At 29.7% G+C, this 17,585-nt stretch overlaps 1 protein-coding gene across 2 annotated transcripts; it reads left to right on the top strand.

The window, feature by feature from the left end:
- Positions 1 to 8,193: 8,193 nt before the first annotated feature.
- Positions 8,194 to 11,534, top strand: LOC111690787 (dual specificity tyrosine-phosphorylation-regulated kinase 2). Of its 2 annotated transcripts, none has more exons than XM_023453350.2 (2): positions 8,194 to 9,110; positions 9,188 to 11,534. In XM_023453350.2, exon 2 carries the CDS (start codon positions 9,316 to 9,318, stop codon positions 11,392 to 11,394), a length of 2,079 nt encoding a protein of 692 aa, XP_023309118.1. In that variant the 5' UTR covers positions 8,194 to 9,110; positions 9,188 to 9,315; the 3' UTR covers positions 11,395 to 11,534. The 2 variants fall into 2 exon arrangements, with proteins under 2 accessions (XP_023309118.1, XP_023309117.1); XM_023453349.2 differs by having other exon boundaries at positions 9,183 to 11,534.
- The last annotated feature ends 6,051 nt before the right edge of the window (positions 11,535 to 17,585 follow it).

The raw sequence follows: 17,585 nt of genomic DNA, 5'->3' as shown, positions 1-17,585 counted from the left end.
ACCTATTCTGAATAATATACTGCATGAGAGCTTGTTTACTTTCCTATACCTAAACCATGAAAAGGAAATAAATGTTCATAATTGGCCTGATTAACTTAAATCATTTTGCAATGCATTGACAATCATCTCTAATTTTAGGACATATTTTTTAATTTTATTTATTTGCAAAATTTTGTTTTTGAAGTAAAATGCAAAAAAATAGTAGAATTTTCCGACCCTGTGCGAAGTCGATTAGGATATGTCCGTATGTCTGCAAGGTTGTTGAAATCAATTTTCTGAAGTCCCCAAATATCTTCGGAATCCATTCTGTAACGGTGCCCTAGGATAGGCTAAGAACCGCACATTAACTTAAAAAGGTAGCTATCAATATTAACTAATAAAAACTAAAATAAAAAAATTGGTGGCATTTCCTCTCATTCTATACCCTCCCAACCTTTGTATCTTATTAAATCATCCTTGAGACACCCTATAATGATTACCTAACTACATGCTTAACTAACCTTTCGTGGAATAAATATTAATTTAAGTTGTCATTCTGTCTGACATTTTCTATAAGCAAAATCGGTTAACAAATAGCGGAGATATGATCACATAAGTTTTATGTGTAGACATTAAGGAAACTGCAAGAGAGAATTAAGAAAAAGATTCTTATCGAAAGTTTCCCAGTGTGACCAGGTCAAACTTAGTAAAAAGGGGAGTATATGAAAACTTTTCAAGGCAATTAGTACCTTTTAAAATTTCTGTAATGTCGAACCCAAAGTATATTAAAAAGTAGCATCACTTGCGCAGCTGTTATTTGTAAAAATTTTTGAAGAGATGAAAAAGTAAATCAAAAAAAATAGTTTAAACGTCTTATAAATTATGAAATATATAAAATATAATTAAATCCTTACTGCCTTACTCATAACAATTTATCAAAGGCTTATTGAACAAATTTTGTATGAAAAATTGTTTTATAAACATGTGATAAATTGTTACAAATAAGACCCTTAATATTTTCAATTTAAATGTAATTTGACACAAACATAGCTAATTCCAAAACAAGTAGGAAAGTATAGTCGGTCATGGCCGACCATATAATACCCTACACCATGAGTATATTTTTAAAGTTTTTACTTTTTATAAAATTTTTATTTTTTGTAAAGAAACTTTTATGTTGAATATTACCATAATTCCAAAATATTTAAGCCATTTATTGATAAAAAAAAACTAAAATTTCTAAATGAGGCTTTATATAGGTAAAATATGGGCCGATCCTCGGTAAATTTAGGAAAGGGATATATTTTTAAATAACAGTTAGTTTTGTTGAGTTTCATTGCGATACAAATGGTTACAAGTCAATTTTAGACGTTTAAGTAATTTTTTGAAGGGGGGCGGACGGACATGTCTTAATCGACTCAAAAATGATTCTGATCGGTATACTTTAAGGTGGGTATTGGACCAATATTTTTGTATGTTACAAACATCAGCACAAACGTATAATACCCACCCCACTATAGTGGTGTAGGGTATAAACAAATGAATGTGGATGTTGTAGATGTTGTTGTACAACAAGAGATGTCGCTACTTTATTAATATACTTTGGTTGAACCTATAAACTTTAAAATACGCTTGTACAACCCGAATTAAGTGAGAATCCATGAAAGGGGATTTTTGGTACTTCTTCGTTCCTTAAAGGCCCTTTTGGAATTGTCTTCAATATTGAACCTAGAAATAAATTGAGCAAGTAGAACCGGATAAAATTAGAACCCATAAGAGGGGACTTTTTGGTAACTTATCGTCCTTTAAAAGGCACTTCTTGAATATTAGACCACTTTTAGCTGAGTCAACACAAGTTTGTTAGCAAAGAGGGTAAAGAAGAAAGGGAAAAGACGCACGAATCGTAATTTGAGGGTTTTTTGTATCTATTTTGTTAAGCGTTTGTATTTTTGGCAGTTGCTTTATTTTATTCTGTACTCAAAAAGATCATGTGCATGATTCAGTGTTGAATCTTGCAATATTTTGAATTTTATTTACATTACATTTATTTCAAATTTTATTTTTGTTTTTTTTTTTATAAAAAAATATAAATAATCAAATAAATAACTATAAAAATAACAATATTTCTCAGCTAAAGTCATATTTTAACAATCAATTGGTCGTTATTTCACCAAAATTGAATACATTCTTAAAGTACATTTGTTAAACATATTTAACACAACATTTAATTAAAAATAAACATATTATTAAATAAAATAATATAAACAACATTTAAGAATCAAAAATATGGCAACACTAACAAATAATGTCACATGCCTTTTGACTCCCCATGACCAGGTTCACACTGGGAAACTTTTGATTTTGTGTGTGAGAGAAAGAGATAATTGACATTTCTTTCTCTGGTTCACACTAGCTGTCGGTCCACACTAGGAAACTTTTTTTGGAAAAGTTATGATTTTGCGTGAGAGAGAAAGAATATCATTCATCTCTCTCGTAGTCGGAAACTTGTTTTGTTATTCTTGTCATTCGTACAACAAATCAATGCAATTAATACGTAGTTTCTGAAACAAAAGTTTCTATGTGTGGACATTAAGGAAACTTTAAAAGAGAATTAAGAAAAAGTTTCTCAACAAAAGTTTCCTAGTGTGGACCAGGTCTAGGAAATGGTTGATATTTCTTTCTCTCTCACAAACAAAAATCAAAAGTTTTCCAAAAAAAGTTTCCTAGTGTGAACCAGCTCTAAACGTTCATTATTTTAGGAAGGGCATTTAAAAATGAATGGAGAAAAAATCCTGCGACATGTCCCCTCAACTTAGAGCTCGGATTAAGTGAGAACGCAAAAAGGGAACTTTTTGGTACCTTTTCATTTTTCAAAAGCAAGTTTTGAATATTAAACAATATTAAACCTAGAAATATGGAATTAGGTATGTAGAACCTGGATTAAGGCAGAACCCATAAAAGGGATATTCGGTACTTTTTCTTTCTTTAAAAGGTATTTTTTGAATTTTTTACAATTTTGAACATAGAAACTAAGAAATTAAGTATTTAGAGTCCGAATTAATTGAGAACCCACAAAAAGAGATATTTGGTACTATTACGTTCTTTAAAATGTGAATTTTTTGCAGATACATGAAATTAAGTATGCAGAGCCTGAATTAAGTGACTTTTGAAATTTAAATAATGTTTAACTTAGAAACATGAAATTATGCATTTATACCCTATATACCTATAAAAAGGGGACTTTTTAAAACTTTTTCCTTCTTTAAAGGTTAATTTTTGAATTTTTATAATATTCGTAGTGATAGTTCACATTATGGTGAAGATTTTCCCAGGATAACTACCTCGAGCTCCCTTCCCTTTAAAGGTATTATATTCGCATTTTCGTTGCGATTACTCCCGACTGGCCTGGTACCCATATATTGTTAACCTTACCTCTAGGAGAGTATTCAGTTAAAGCTTTCTTACAATCCAATACGGTCTTAGATTTACTTTTTGTGGTGTTTCCATTTTAATTTCCGATTGAGAATTACTTCTAAGTACTTAACTTTGTCACTAAGTACTTAACTTTGTCTTGCCCAGGAAGCAAGGTTCAGTATACGTAGAAATTTTTGTCTTTCTTGTGAAAAGACAGATTTTCGTTTTCGAGCCGTATTCAGAGCTTTCTCAGCTCTTCTAAGCAAATAATTTGGGTTCTTTCTCTTTAAAAGTATTATGACAGGGTCCTTAGAAGGCTATTAATCGTCGTAACCCAAAGGTAACACAATGCCACCCTGTGGTATACCGCGAGATACCTTTTTCCGTATAGTTATATCGTCTGTTCGCTAGCATGTAGTTGATCCAGTTGGCGTTCATCCAGTCAACGTAAAACTGGTTTATGGATTGAATAAGAGTATCAGTGTGTACGTTATCGATGTGACTGCATAACGCCAGTGTATATAGTTTGCTATCGAAAGATTACCTCAAGTAATGGACAACTTCTTAGGTCTTTGTCAGGTATAATGATTTTAAGCATACCATCGACTATCCATTCCAAGGTTTAAAGAAGGACGTAAGACTTATTGGTCGATAGGACTTAGGTGTCGCATAGCTAGGTTTCCCTGGTTTAGGGTATAAATATTACCTTTGAATCCTGACATTTAATGAGGGTATATGTCAATTTCAATTTCAAGCATGCTGAGGTCTGAGACAGATGTGCGAAACCAGTCCCGCCTCCACCTGCAAAAGTACGGCGAAAATGCCATTCGACTCTTCAGCTTTATAGGGAGCAAAGCTCTTGATTGTCCCTTTAATTATATTACAATTTTCGTATTAGCCCTACCCTTCCTCCAATATCCGTTGATATGATATGATAAAGCTAGATTAATTAATATAAATAAATATTATTATATTTAATTATTACGTAATTAAAATAATTTTAAAAAGTAAAAATATTATCGAAACACAATTTTTTATATTTTCTTTCTTGGTATTTTCTTGTGGCGTTTATGTTGAAAGCTGTCGGTGCACACTAGGAAACTTTTAATTTTGCATGAGAGAGATAGGAAATAATATCATTCATCTCTCTCGCGGTACGGAGTTTCCCGTTCTCGGAAACTTGTTTTGTTATTCTTCTCATTCGTACAAAAACAAATCAGTGCCATTTACACGTAGTTTCTGAAACAAAAGTTTCTATGTGTGGACATTAAGGAAACTTCAAAAGAGAATTAAGTAAAAGTTTCTTAACAAAAGTTTCCTAGTGTGGACCAGGTCTAATAGACTAAAAAAGTATACACATTATGTGTCTGTAAGTTGAAAACACGAGTTCTACTTGAGCTGCAAATTTGGACAAAAATTGAGACAAGAAGACCTCCTCCGAAAAAACAGTATCAATACATTACAATATTTTGGTGGGTATTTCAGGTAAATTAACCTGTTCTAAATGTACAAAAAAAGAGTGTTGCAGAACAGGCACGAAACGTAATTTGAGGTTTTTTTAGCATTGCTTTTGTCACGCGTTCGTAATTTTGGTAGTTGCTTTATTTCTATTCTGATCTCACAGCGTAAAGATCGTGTGCATTTACAATCCCACATGTATAAGTGTTGCCACTTCCAATGATTTATTTTTTTATATTTTATTTTATTCAAAAGCCATTGCTTTTTTATCAAATGTTAGCTCATTAAAATTTAATTATTTTTTTAATAAAAAATCATATCTACTTCAAAAAATTAATGAGTAAAAATATCGCAAAATAAAAGATTATAATTTGTTTATAAAATATTTAATTAATATTTATAATATATAATAAATTCGTTTATAAAATATTTATTTTCGTCACATTGCTTTTGTCACACGTTCGAAATTTTAGTAGTTGCTTTATTTCTATTCTGCTCTCACAGCGTAAAGACATCTACTTCAAATATCTACTTAAATAAATTAATGAGTAACAAATATTTAAAAAATTAAAACAATAATTCGTTTATTAAATATTTAAATCAATATATTTAGAATTATAAATATGGCAACACTTACACTCATTAGCAGGCGTGCCTCAAAAGTTACAATGTAAATTTTCTATTCTATTCTATTCTATTCTATTCTATTCTATTCTATTCTATTCTATTCTATTCTATTCTATTCTATTCTATTCTATTCTATTCTATTCTATTCTATTCTATTCTATTCTATTCTATTCTATTCTATTCTATTCTATTCTATTCTATTCTATTCTATTCTATTCTATTCTATTCTATTCTATTCTATTCTATTCTATTCTATTCTATTCTATTCTATTCTATTCTATTCTATTCTATTCATGTTATGATAAAAAATTTGAACGGACTGTTTTTATCAGTATTATAACATCGTTATATATAGAATTTTATATTATTATATAGAATTTTATTTTTTATACCCTTCACCACCATCAGTAGTGATAGAGGGTATATAACAGTTTGTCGTTCCGTGTGTAACACCAAGAAATATTCATCTAAGACCCAACAAAGTAAATATATTCTGGGTCCTTGTGAAATTCTGAGTCGATTTAGCTTTATCCGTCTGTCTGTCTATGTAAAACACGCTTACGTTAAAACTTAGCCAAGGAGACCAATCAAATTCACCGAAGATATTTATTGTTATCCTAAGCAGTTTGGTAATGAAAATCAGTAAAATCGGCTCACGACGTAAATAGTTATGAGTAAAAATTTAGGACTATCTCGAAAAAATACGTTTTATTGGTAATTCTTCAGTTCCTTTCTCAGAAACTACAAAAAATAATTCGATGAATTTTGTCAAACATTATTTTTCCTACCAGGGATCAAGTATATTGAAAATCACGACAATTGATTCGAAATTGTCTAAAGCCTAATACATAGGTACATATATCCGCAAATTAGTTTATCGTTAATAAATCCCTCAAATATATCAATATAAATACGAAATGTTGTACATGTCAATACAATACAAAAAAAATCATACTACCAAAGAAGATTTGTATCGGTCCACAATTGGTCAAATAAATATTAATTTATCTGGATAAAATTCGTCTTGAATATGTTTTAGGTACACACTAATCATTCTAACAAATTTTTCCCGGATCGGTCCATGATTAGTCATAGCTCCCATATAAGGTCTACTCCCGAAAATCACTTTAACGCACATATTTTATTGAATTATAAATTTAACATGATACAACGGCCCCCATTGGTAGTCCCCAAATTTATTACACAAAATGTTTACATGGATGTTAAAGTTCTTTGTGTAAACTTTTAAGATTCTAACTCTAACAGTTTCCCAGGTAAGCAAATTTTCGTATATAATTCATATGAGAGGTACCACGCCCTCTATTTCTAGTCCGCCCGCTGTTTCCCTTAAATAATCTTATTGACACTAAAGTGGTTCCGAGAAAATTTGAGGATTCTATTTTCTCAGATATACTGATTTTATAATTTCTTCATATAGAAGCGCCACGCCCACTATAGCCATTCCGCCCATATTTTTGTCCATACAAAATTTGAGGACTCTAACTCTTTAAGTTTCTGAGATATGCGACTTTTAATACTTATTTTGAATGTGGGCGTGGCACTTTGCCCACATGAAAATAAAAGATAGCCTAAAGTTCCTTCAAGAAAATCGGTTCAGCCGTTTAGCCGTCTATAATGTTCAAACAAACATACATACATACAAACACACATTAATTTTTATATATATACATATATATTGCATTGAATTTTGTTTTTGTGAAATTAAAATTGAATTTTAACACAAGTTTTAGTAAAATTAGTGTTTATTTACTAAATTTGCAATTAATTTTAATTTCTTTTCTAAAATATACTATTATTTTGGTATTATCTGTGAGTTGTTGTTTGAAAATCAGTGTTGTGTTTACTGAAATAATTCCTGTGATATAGACAAGGGTAATACCCCATTTACACATACACAAAATCTAGTACTTAAGAGATTTCGAGCAAAATCTATTTGATTTTAATTAGATTTCCCATACAAAACAAAATCTACTTCGTTACTAGATTTCGTTAAAATCTACTCAAAATCTAGTTGTTTTTAGTAATTCATCTAAGTTTTTTCCTAAATAATATTAAAAAATACGACGCTGCACAGGAAAAAAAGAGAAAAATAAAAGAAACAAAAAAATTAATATGTCAACAAAATTTTTATAAATTGAAAAACATGAATGAAAAGTTTCTTTAAAATAAAAGGTCATGTTATATTTAAATATAATTTTTTTTATTAAAAATAAAATTTTAATATATATCGTATTTATTTTTTTAATTTTTCAATTAAACACAATTTCAATAAATGTTAGCAAAAATAAAATCTTCCTAAATGTCAAAAATAGTAAGCATAAACGGTATAGATTTATAAAGGGATTTTAAATGAAATCTAGTTGATTTCGGTCATGTGTAAATGGGGTATAACAAAAAATTAACAATTGTTCTGCTGACATTTTCTTAAATGTTATGATAAATATTTGTTACCTGTAGACATGGGCATAGGTGTTGTGATAAATTTTTATTAAGTATAGACAAAGTCTACATGGAGACATAATTAAATTAAACTCGAGGTGCGTACCAGCCTTTAAGGCGATTCTTCAAAATTTCTAGTTACACTTTTACATTGTTTTCCATATAGAGCTGTAAAACTACTTCTTAGAGTACTCGGTACATAGCATTTTTTAGTTTAGCTTTTAATGTTAAAAAATCTAAATTTATTATACTAAAGAAAATGTTTCTTGTTAAGTGACATCAGAATAATTTATAATGTAATTGCAGTCAAACATTTCGTAAAATATAATTTCTTGTTGAATTCAGAAAAAGTAGAACATCTTAAGTACAGAGTAATCGAGTATTCAATATATTCACAACTCTATATCAAAGGGTTAAAATTTTTCTGTGAAAAATTAATTTTTTAATACAATTGGATATAATTGCGAGAAGAGTACTGAAAATTTAACATTTATGTATTGTATCAGCTAAAAAAGAAGGAACTAAAATAGGACTCAATTTCTCAAATTTTATAATTCTTAAGTTAAATTTGATGCAGTCAATATTAGATGAAAACCTGTGAAACATTTTCTTTTGAAGATTTCTTATGGTCGGGGCAGGAGGTAAATAACCACGATGACGAGAAAAGGATCCTGAAGTTTCATAATATAAGAGTTAACAGTGCAGATAATTTGTTTTACTGACATAAACGATAGTAAAACATTTTTTATATACATAGAAAAAACCCATCATCACTTTACCACGAGATACTCAACAATAATCAATATGAAGAAGGATTGAATGAAATGTCATTTATAAAAGACAAAAAAGGAAACAAAACAACCAAAAAGTACATATGCTGATCAAAATTTAATTAAATCTGATATTTAAAACGTAACTTTTTAATTACGGAGAAAAAATATCTAAATAATAAGCAATATTTTGTCTTGTGGAAAAGCACTTGTGATGTGACAAAAACTGGTAATAATTTTCAGCTAAAAATCAACTACTACTGTGCCATCCTTAGTGTCGTACCGGAAAAGCTTATTTACCTATGTAGAAGAAAATATCCAAGCCAATTCGTTCAGATATTGTTTGGAATAAGGATAAAAGTGCAGATTCATACAATATACAGTCAAAGAAAGATATTACAGGTATTAGTTTTATAAATCCTGATCTCAGATAATTTTACATTAATCATACATTGAATATGATTGTTTTACAAGCTCAGCTCCATCAAAGTAATAGAAAACAATCAACAAATCAATTTAAAGTGAAGCGAGTCAATAATTTGTTTACCGTTAAGAACTGTTTAAGAATCCCTCAATTGGCGTCGTTGGCAGCTACATTTCAAGGTCCATGTCACAACCAGTTTTATCATTGCCTTCTACAAAAGAAAAAACGTCATCATCATTACTAGAAACTAGAAATACTAATTCACCGAATCATCATAGTAAATCGATCACTTCAGCTCAATCTTCATTAATTAAGATGAAAACGTTATCATTAACAAACCCACCACAACCTAGCAAACAATCATGCCCAATTGAAAGTGCTGCTTCTCCAAATGCTTCTTCTATTTCGACCAATACATTGACAATAAAAAATGTCGGAGCTATAGCTAATAATTCTAGTAAAGAATACGCTGCTGATGCTGCCAGTAATGGAAATGTTGTATTTGTACCAATTTCTAACAATTCAATGGAACCGTTTTCATTTCACGAACAAATTTTAATGTCTGGACAGGAGAAAAGTGCTTTGACAGAAAAGCCAAAACCATTAGTTGTATCGCCGCAGCAAGTGATGATTCTATATATGCATAAATTGACACCATATGAACGAACTGAAATTCTTTCTTATCCACAAATCTATTTCATTGGAGCAAATGCAAAAAAACGTCCTGGTGTCTTCGGCCCTAACAACTCCGACTATGATAACGAGCAAGGTGCTTACATTCACGTCCCACATGATCATGTAGCATATCGTTATGAAATGCTAAAGATTATTGGCAAAGGAAGTTTTGGTCAAGTAATTAAGGCATATGATCACAAAACTCATGAACATGTAGCTCTTAAAATAGTTCGCAACGAAAGGCGATTCCATCGCCAAGCCCAAGAGGAAATTCGAATTCTTCATCACTTGAGGCGGCAGGATAAGTACAACACCATGAATATAATTCATATGTACGATTATTTTACATTTCGTAATCATATGTGCATTACATTCGAATTGCTTAATATCAATTTGTACGAACTAATAAAGAAAAATGGCTTTAAAGGATTTAGCCTGCAATTGGTTCGGAAATTCGCACATTCACTTCTACAATGCTTAGATGCACTGTATAAGAATGAAATAATCCATTGTGATATGAAACCGGAAAATGTCTTACTAAAACAACAGGGACGCTCTGGCATTAAAGTTATTGACTTTGGATCATCTTGTTATGAGAGTCAACGGGTGTATACCTATATTCAGTCGAGATTTTACAGAGCTCCCGAGGTCATATTGGGGGCGAAATATGGACGTGCAATTGACATGTGGTCACTTGGATGTATATTAGCAGAGCTGCTATCAGGACACGCCTTATTCCCAGGAGAAAATGAAGCCGATCAATTGGCGTGCATTATCGAAGTTTTAGGTATGCCACCGAAAAACTTGTTAACAAACTCAAAACGCGCCAAAGTTTTCTTTAACCCTGATGGTTATCCTAGATATTGCACAGTTCGAACTATGGCCGACGGTATGGTCGTTTTAATAGGCGGCCAGTCAAGACGTGGTAAGGCGCGTGGACCGCCTTGTTCAAAAAGTTTTTCTAAGGCCTTAGATGGATGCAAAGATGCTCTTTTTTTGAACTTCATTCGAGGATGCTTGGAATGGGATCCTGAGAAAAGACTTACGCCCGCAGAAGCTCTCAAGCATCCATGGTTACGAAGACGATTACCTAGACCTCCAAATAACCAAAATGGAAGTGGTATGAGTGTTAGCAGCTGTGTGGGGAATATTAGTGATAACAACAAATCTCCTACAACAAATATAAGTAATGAAAGCGGAAACAGCCGAGGAGCTGACGAAAGTACATCTACAACTAATGATCTCAGCACCGATAACAATATTGACGACTGCTTCACTAAAACTGGATCTGCAGCAGCAACTTTAGCCTCATCAATTATTTCGAATGTCACGTCAGATCAATTATGGGACTCTCAACATGCAAATATAGCTCAAAACAGAAACAGCAGTAAAATGAATAGTAAATTATCATCATCTTCAGAAATAGGAACGAGCGAACATGTAAAAGATACCACAGCTACATCTGCTCCAGCAAAAGCTTCCAACATTCTCTATACATCTTCGATTTCTCTTATATCGAATGCTGCCCATAGATGCGGAAGTGAGTATGCATCGAAACTCTCATCTACTCTGCAGAAAGATAAATAGTTTTAAACATTAATTTATATTTTATATATGTATGTCTCAGTGCGTGTATTGTTAATGTCTGAATAATATGGTTACTTATTCAAATTGCAAAATAATTCATTTTTTCTGACAAAAAAATACACAATGTTTTTGCAAAATTACTAAAAAGCATTTAAATTTCAATCTGGGTTTTACCGTACATTTAACTAATGTATGATGAGTTATATGGCTTTTCAATTTAAACATATTCAAAGCTACAAAAAAACATACCTACTACGTGAAACTGTAACTTTTTTATCAAAAAGTTTTTAATGGAAATTTATCGGTAGTTTTCTGAGAAATTTGTTGTTATTTTTCAATAAGAGCATATCTTTATAAATTATTGATCGTTATTGGCCTTATTAGGGGTAGAAACAAATGAATAAATTAAAATTTTTTTATTGATTATATTCAATTTATTAAAAATTAGTTTATTACTTACTAGTGGTGGCCAGACCGCGTTGGTGGGCCTTGATGAACATGTGGACTTTTCACATAAGATATGATTCAATCTATACATGCCCTGGCTGAAAATTAAAACTTCAACGCCATCTGTCAGACAAATTTAAAATTTTGCAGCAAAAAATATATTTAAAATTTGGTCCTATAAGGTGTCAAAGAGAGATTTATATTTAATAAAACACAAATTTCATATTATGGAGCAATTTAGGCCGAAAAAATATTTCCAATAAATTTTATTTAATAACAATATTACAGTTTTACTTCAAATGTATTTTTAGGGTTATGTTGTTTTCTATGCCTGTATATGTAGCTTATTTTCCCTTATTAGTGAGGGACCTTTTTAGCCTGCATTCAATTCAAAAATGATTTTTTAGTTCGAATTATTATTAATAACACAATATGTGTAATATATGAACGATGTAATAAAAATCGATCCCTCGTTTTTTATGAGAACGAAGGGAATTGATCCAACAGATTTAAATGAAATAAACCAAAATTTTAATGAGATGAAAATTAGTTTTTAATCTTAAAACTGTTTTATTGTAGGTTTTTTAAATTAAAGAACACGTACATACATATACAGTGGTCGACAAAACAATGAAAACTTTTTCAAAATTTCAGAAATGGTTCAAATTCTAAAATTATTATTGATACACTGAAAATAAACCATGCTCAACTTTACGAAAAAAATTTCGTAACTTCTATTTTCGTAATATTTATAAAAATTTCGTGTATAATACGAAATATTATTTAATAAAACCCTTATCTATTTTTACGAAAGTACGAAAACCTTTCGTAATATTTTTTTCTTAAATTTTAGCGAAATTAAACATAGTGATATTTATTATATTATGATTAAATAAAACTACAAAATTTTTATAAAATTTAAGAAAAAGTATAATATTATTCACGAATTATTTTCATAAAAAATGAAAATTCGTGTGGAGAATAATTTTGAACTAAAATTAGAAAATTTATTTTAAAATGAACAAAAATGTTTGACTAAATTAATTAATAAAATAACTGTTAAAAGCATCGTGGTTTGCTGGTATTTCAAGGTAATCTTCATTTTTATAATTTTATATTTTCTTCTAAATTTTTTAGCAAAATTAATTTTTTATGTAACTAAAATGGTTAAAGTTCAGATTAGAAAATATTTATTAGCCAATAGCGGCTTTTTATATTACTACTAGCCAATACCCGGTGTGCTTCGCTACCCCTATCGAAATTAAATACATAATCAAAAAAATATTTATTTAGTAACTAAATGACACCAATGACTTGGTGACAATATATTTCATTTAAATACTAAAATAATACATTAATGATATATTTACTTCTTACTTGCTAAAATTTAATATATACCTTTAGTCTTAAAGAATAATTCTTATTCTAATGCCTTGGGATATACAATATTTGTTTTACCCTCTAGTATAAATAAAAACCCCACTTAACGATTTTGAAAATTCTAACCACAATAGTTTTCCTGATTAACAATATGTTACATATGAGAGTTGCCAAGCAAATTCTATCTATCTATGAAAAATTTGAATTATCTAAGAGTTTTCAAGATATGCGAAATTTTGTATTTAATTCATATATGTGGTTCCAAGGCTCCCACTGAAATCCCGCCCGTTATTTTCTAAATGTTCACATGAATGTCAAAGTTATTCATATAAAATTTGAGGATTCTAGCTCTAATAGTTTCCTAGATAACTATTTTTTATATTTAATTCATGTGGGTGCTTCAAGCTCCCCAGATTGAAGTCCGTCCTTTATCCTCAAAATGTTTACATATGAATATTAAAGTAATATAAGCAAAATTTGATGAATCTAGTTCTATATTTTTAGATAAACAATATTTTGTATTTTATTTATAGTCCCCATTAAAAGTTCTCTCGTTATACTCTAAATGTTCGGATGAATGTAAAAATTCTTCAAGTGAAATTTAATGATTCTATTTCTAACAGTTTCTCAGATATACGAATTTTTCTATTTTATTCATATGGTCGCTGCAAACCCCCTCAGAAGAAATTTTGCTCTGAATATTAAAGTTCTTCGTGCAAAATTTTAAGAATTTAGTTGTATAAGTTGTATAAGATTCTAACTGTAATAGTTTCCAATATAAACGAATTTTTGTATTTAATTTATATGGAAGGTGCCACGACCCCTAACGCCAGTCCCCCCCACTTTTTATCCTAAATAATCATATTGACACTAAAGTGGCTCCGACAAAATTTTAGGACTCTAACTGTTACATTATCTCAAGATAAACGAATTTTTGTATTTAATTCATGGGTAGTCCGCCAATTTATTAACCAAAATGTTTACATGGATGTTGAAGTTATTCGTGTAAAAATTTAATATTCTAACTGTAATAGTTTCCAAGATAAACGACGTTTTGTATTTAATTTATATGGGAGGTGCCACGCTCCCTAACGCAAGTCCGCCCACTTTTTATCACTTATAATCATATTGACGCTAAAGTGCCTCCGACAAAATTTGAGAACTCTAACTCAAAACTTTCAAAAATATTTAAAAATAGAATGAAAACTCAACATATGTGTTGAAGACCTTTTAAAACTGCTCTAATACAGGATAATTTGATGACAATAGAATTCGAAAATTACTCCTCTAGAGTAGTTATTAATATAAAGTTCGAAATTAGTACACCTATGGTAAGTCACATGAAAAATTAGAATGGTCTTGGTTATATCGTCCTGCGTGTTAGAAAAAAATGCTTAGTTTTAGAAAAAAACGTTCCATTCGCCTACTTTTGGCCAAAGATAATATAAACTGGTCGAATTAATATGAAATAATGTATTTTTGGAAGTGTCTAAATTTTGTTTTAGAGGACATTTGTAAAATGGCCAAAGAGAAAAGATACTGGTCCCGAAAAATATTAAGTTCAGCGGTGGCTGGTATAGAACTGTTTTACAGGTCAAGGTATTGGTCGAATTCAATTATAACAGGTATGTAAGTATAGTCGGGCATACACTATCAGTATGTTAAAATGTGAATTATTAAAAAAAGCATTTGATTTGTTTTTAACTTTATTCCGGAATATTTTTACTTATTTTTGACAAGAAAAAAATACAAGAGTGGAATAAAGGTGCGATTAGTTTTATCTAAGGCCTAATGTTTAGGGGAATGATTAGGGATTAAATTAAAATTAATACTCCAAATTAGTTTTTGAATACTCATTTAGTTAATTTTATTTGCTACTTTAATCGCCCTATGGAGGTGGTTTCATCTTGAGCAAAAAATGCAAAAGTGTAAACATCTGATGCATAAAAAATGAATACAATTTTTATTAAAATAAACATTAGAATGTTTAATTTATTGATTAGTATAAATTTTAAAGACTTAATATATATTGTTTTGTTTAAAATTTTAATGTTCATTAATTTTTATATTATATTTACAATTGTCCTCTTTCTTATTAATAAAAAATGCATTGTTTTGATAACAAACAATAACGTTTTCTGTAATTTTGTATGGCAACACTGCGAATTTAAATCTTGTATTCAAAAACATCAAAAGGGATAAACATAAGACTAAATTTATTTTTAGATTAACTAAACTGTTTATTAATTGGCATTTGATTGCCAACTCAAAAACCCGCTCTAAAATCTCACACAATATTTTCTTTTATGTTTCGTTTTCTTATCCCTTATAAGATTTTTTAATTCCTCATCTGCTTGTTGTTCTTTATAAAGTATTTCAAAGCTCCAATAGCTGGATTAGAAGCATCAGCAACTAATGTTAGGTAAGTGGTTTTACCAAAATGAGTAAGTAAGTTTTCTCGAAAATTTAACTTTCAGTAAATCAAAAGCTTTTTAGCATCAACATTCCATACTAGTTCTATGATCTTTTGTTTTAGAAGCTTTGGTTATTATTTCATGAAGAGGCGAAAGAAACTTGGCAACCATTGGTACATATCGATGATAATAGTTTGTTATTCCAACAAATGTTTGCAGTTTTGTTATCGAATTTGGTTTCTGATATGAAAGGATTGCATTAATTCTTTCATTGGATGGTTTTATACACTCAGCAAAAATTTGATAATCTAAAAGTTCGAGACTTAATACTCCAAAAATGCTCTTAAACGATTTCATATTGAGACCATATTCGTCAAGTCGTTGGAAAACTAGTTTCAGATGTTTCAAGTGTTGTTCTTTATTTTCGCTAGCAATTAACACATCGTCTATATAAGTGAATACAAAATCTATATAAAAAACTTCATCTTTGGAATGAAAATATGTGGTAATGGCTGTTTTTTTTTAATATCATCCGCAGCCATGGGAATTTGATGATATGCTTTTACTAAATCAATTTTTGAGGAGATTCTCTTACCTCGAAAATCTGTTATAAGATCTTGAATATGAGGCTAAGAATATCTAAAATATGGTATTGTAATGCAGTTTAATCTACGATAATCACCCCAAGGTCTCCAATCGTTAGGTTCCTTTTATGAAACGAGGTGTAGGGGGGAAGATATATATGAATTAGATTTTCTACAAATACCAGATTCTATAAAAAATTTGAATTTAATTGAAGGAAAAATTTTAAGCAAATATTCTTAATTGATAAGATTGTAAGTGAATATATTTCTGAAATTCCTAATGAAGCAATAGCAGATATATTTGTATACGAATCTATAATTAGTTTATTTTTTATATTTATAATAATACCGAAAAATCGTTGTTGGTGTTATTCACAACGAATTTGCAAGAAGAAATACACTTTGAAGCATTGTTGCCAAATTTCTTATGGTACCAAAAGTTAAGATTTTTATTATTTCTTTGATTTCTATTTTTGTAATTTCTTTGATTCCTTATTACCGATACTTCAAGAAGTAATTTTATTTATTTTATTTTACAATATTCAATAACCTAGCCTATAGGCCATAAGCGGTTACAAATTTCTACTTCACAATAATTCCTCCAATACAAAATACATAATTATAAATAAATAAAATTACACCTAATTTTTATTTTTTTTAAAAAAGATAATATACTATATAAAATAACGATAGGACAATTGAAATGTACTGCATTAATCATAAATAAGTTCCTACATAATTTGCAATCAAACAAATGTAATTCAAAGAAGCAAAACAGGTTAAAATAAAGAAAAGTATATGTAAAAATCATAAACAATCCCAAAAATGAACTCACAGAACCAATCAATATGTCATACAGGAACTATATGGCAAATAATACTCCAGACTGTAAAGGACATAGGTAATACAAATCAGACAGAAACATTATCAAATTATTGAAGCGATCTGAAGATAAAGTGGAAGTAAATGGACTAACAGAAGATATTTGAGTTTTATTTGACAATTCATACATTTTATCAGCTAAGGCTATTTTATCAGGAAGCTTTCGTATCCACAATTTCTTTATTTACCATTGAATTATTTATAGAAATTTTTTATGTCATGGAAAAACTCAGATTGTTTCCTATCTCCAATATCAGATTCGTTGAGAAGTTTTTCAAAACGAAGATCTTCATTCATATTTATTTTCTAAAGGAGAATTATTAATTTACTTAGAACTTCTTCAGATAATGAAATAACAACAAGTTTATATTTAGCTGTATCGTCTATTGTTAGAATAAAGTGCGTTCCAACACCTCCAACGTTCCAACACCTCCCCTCGAAGTATAGATAATGGTAACATCAATGACATTTGGCTTAAGTCATT

This window comes from Lucilia cuprina, chromosome 3, assembly GCF_022045245.1.
Source record: "Lucilia cuprina isolate Lc7/37 chromosome 3, ASM2204524v1, whole genome shotgun sequence".
Lineage (NCBI taxonomy): Eukaryota > Metazoa > Arthropoda > Insecta > Diptera > Calliphoridae > Lucilia > Lucilia cuprina.
The sequence above is the reverse complement of the archived record's forward strand: the minus strand, read 5'-3'. Positions and strand labels throughout refer to the sequence as shown.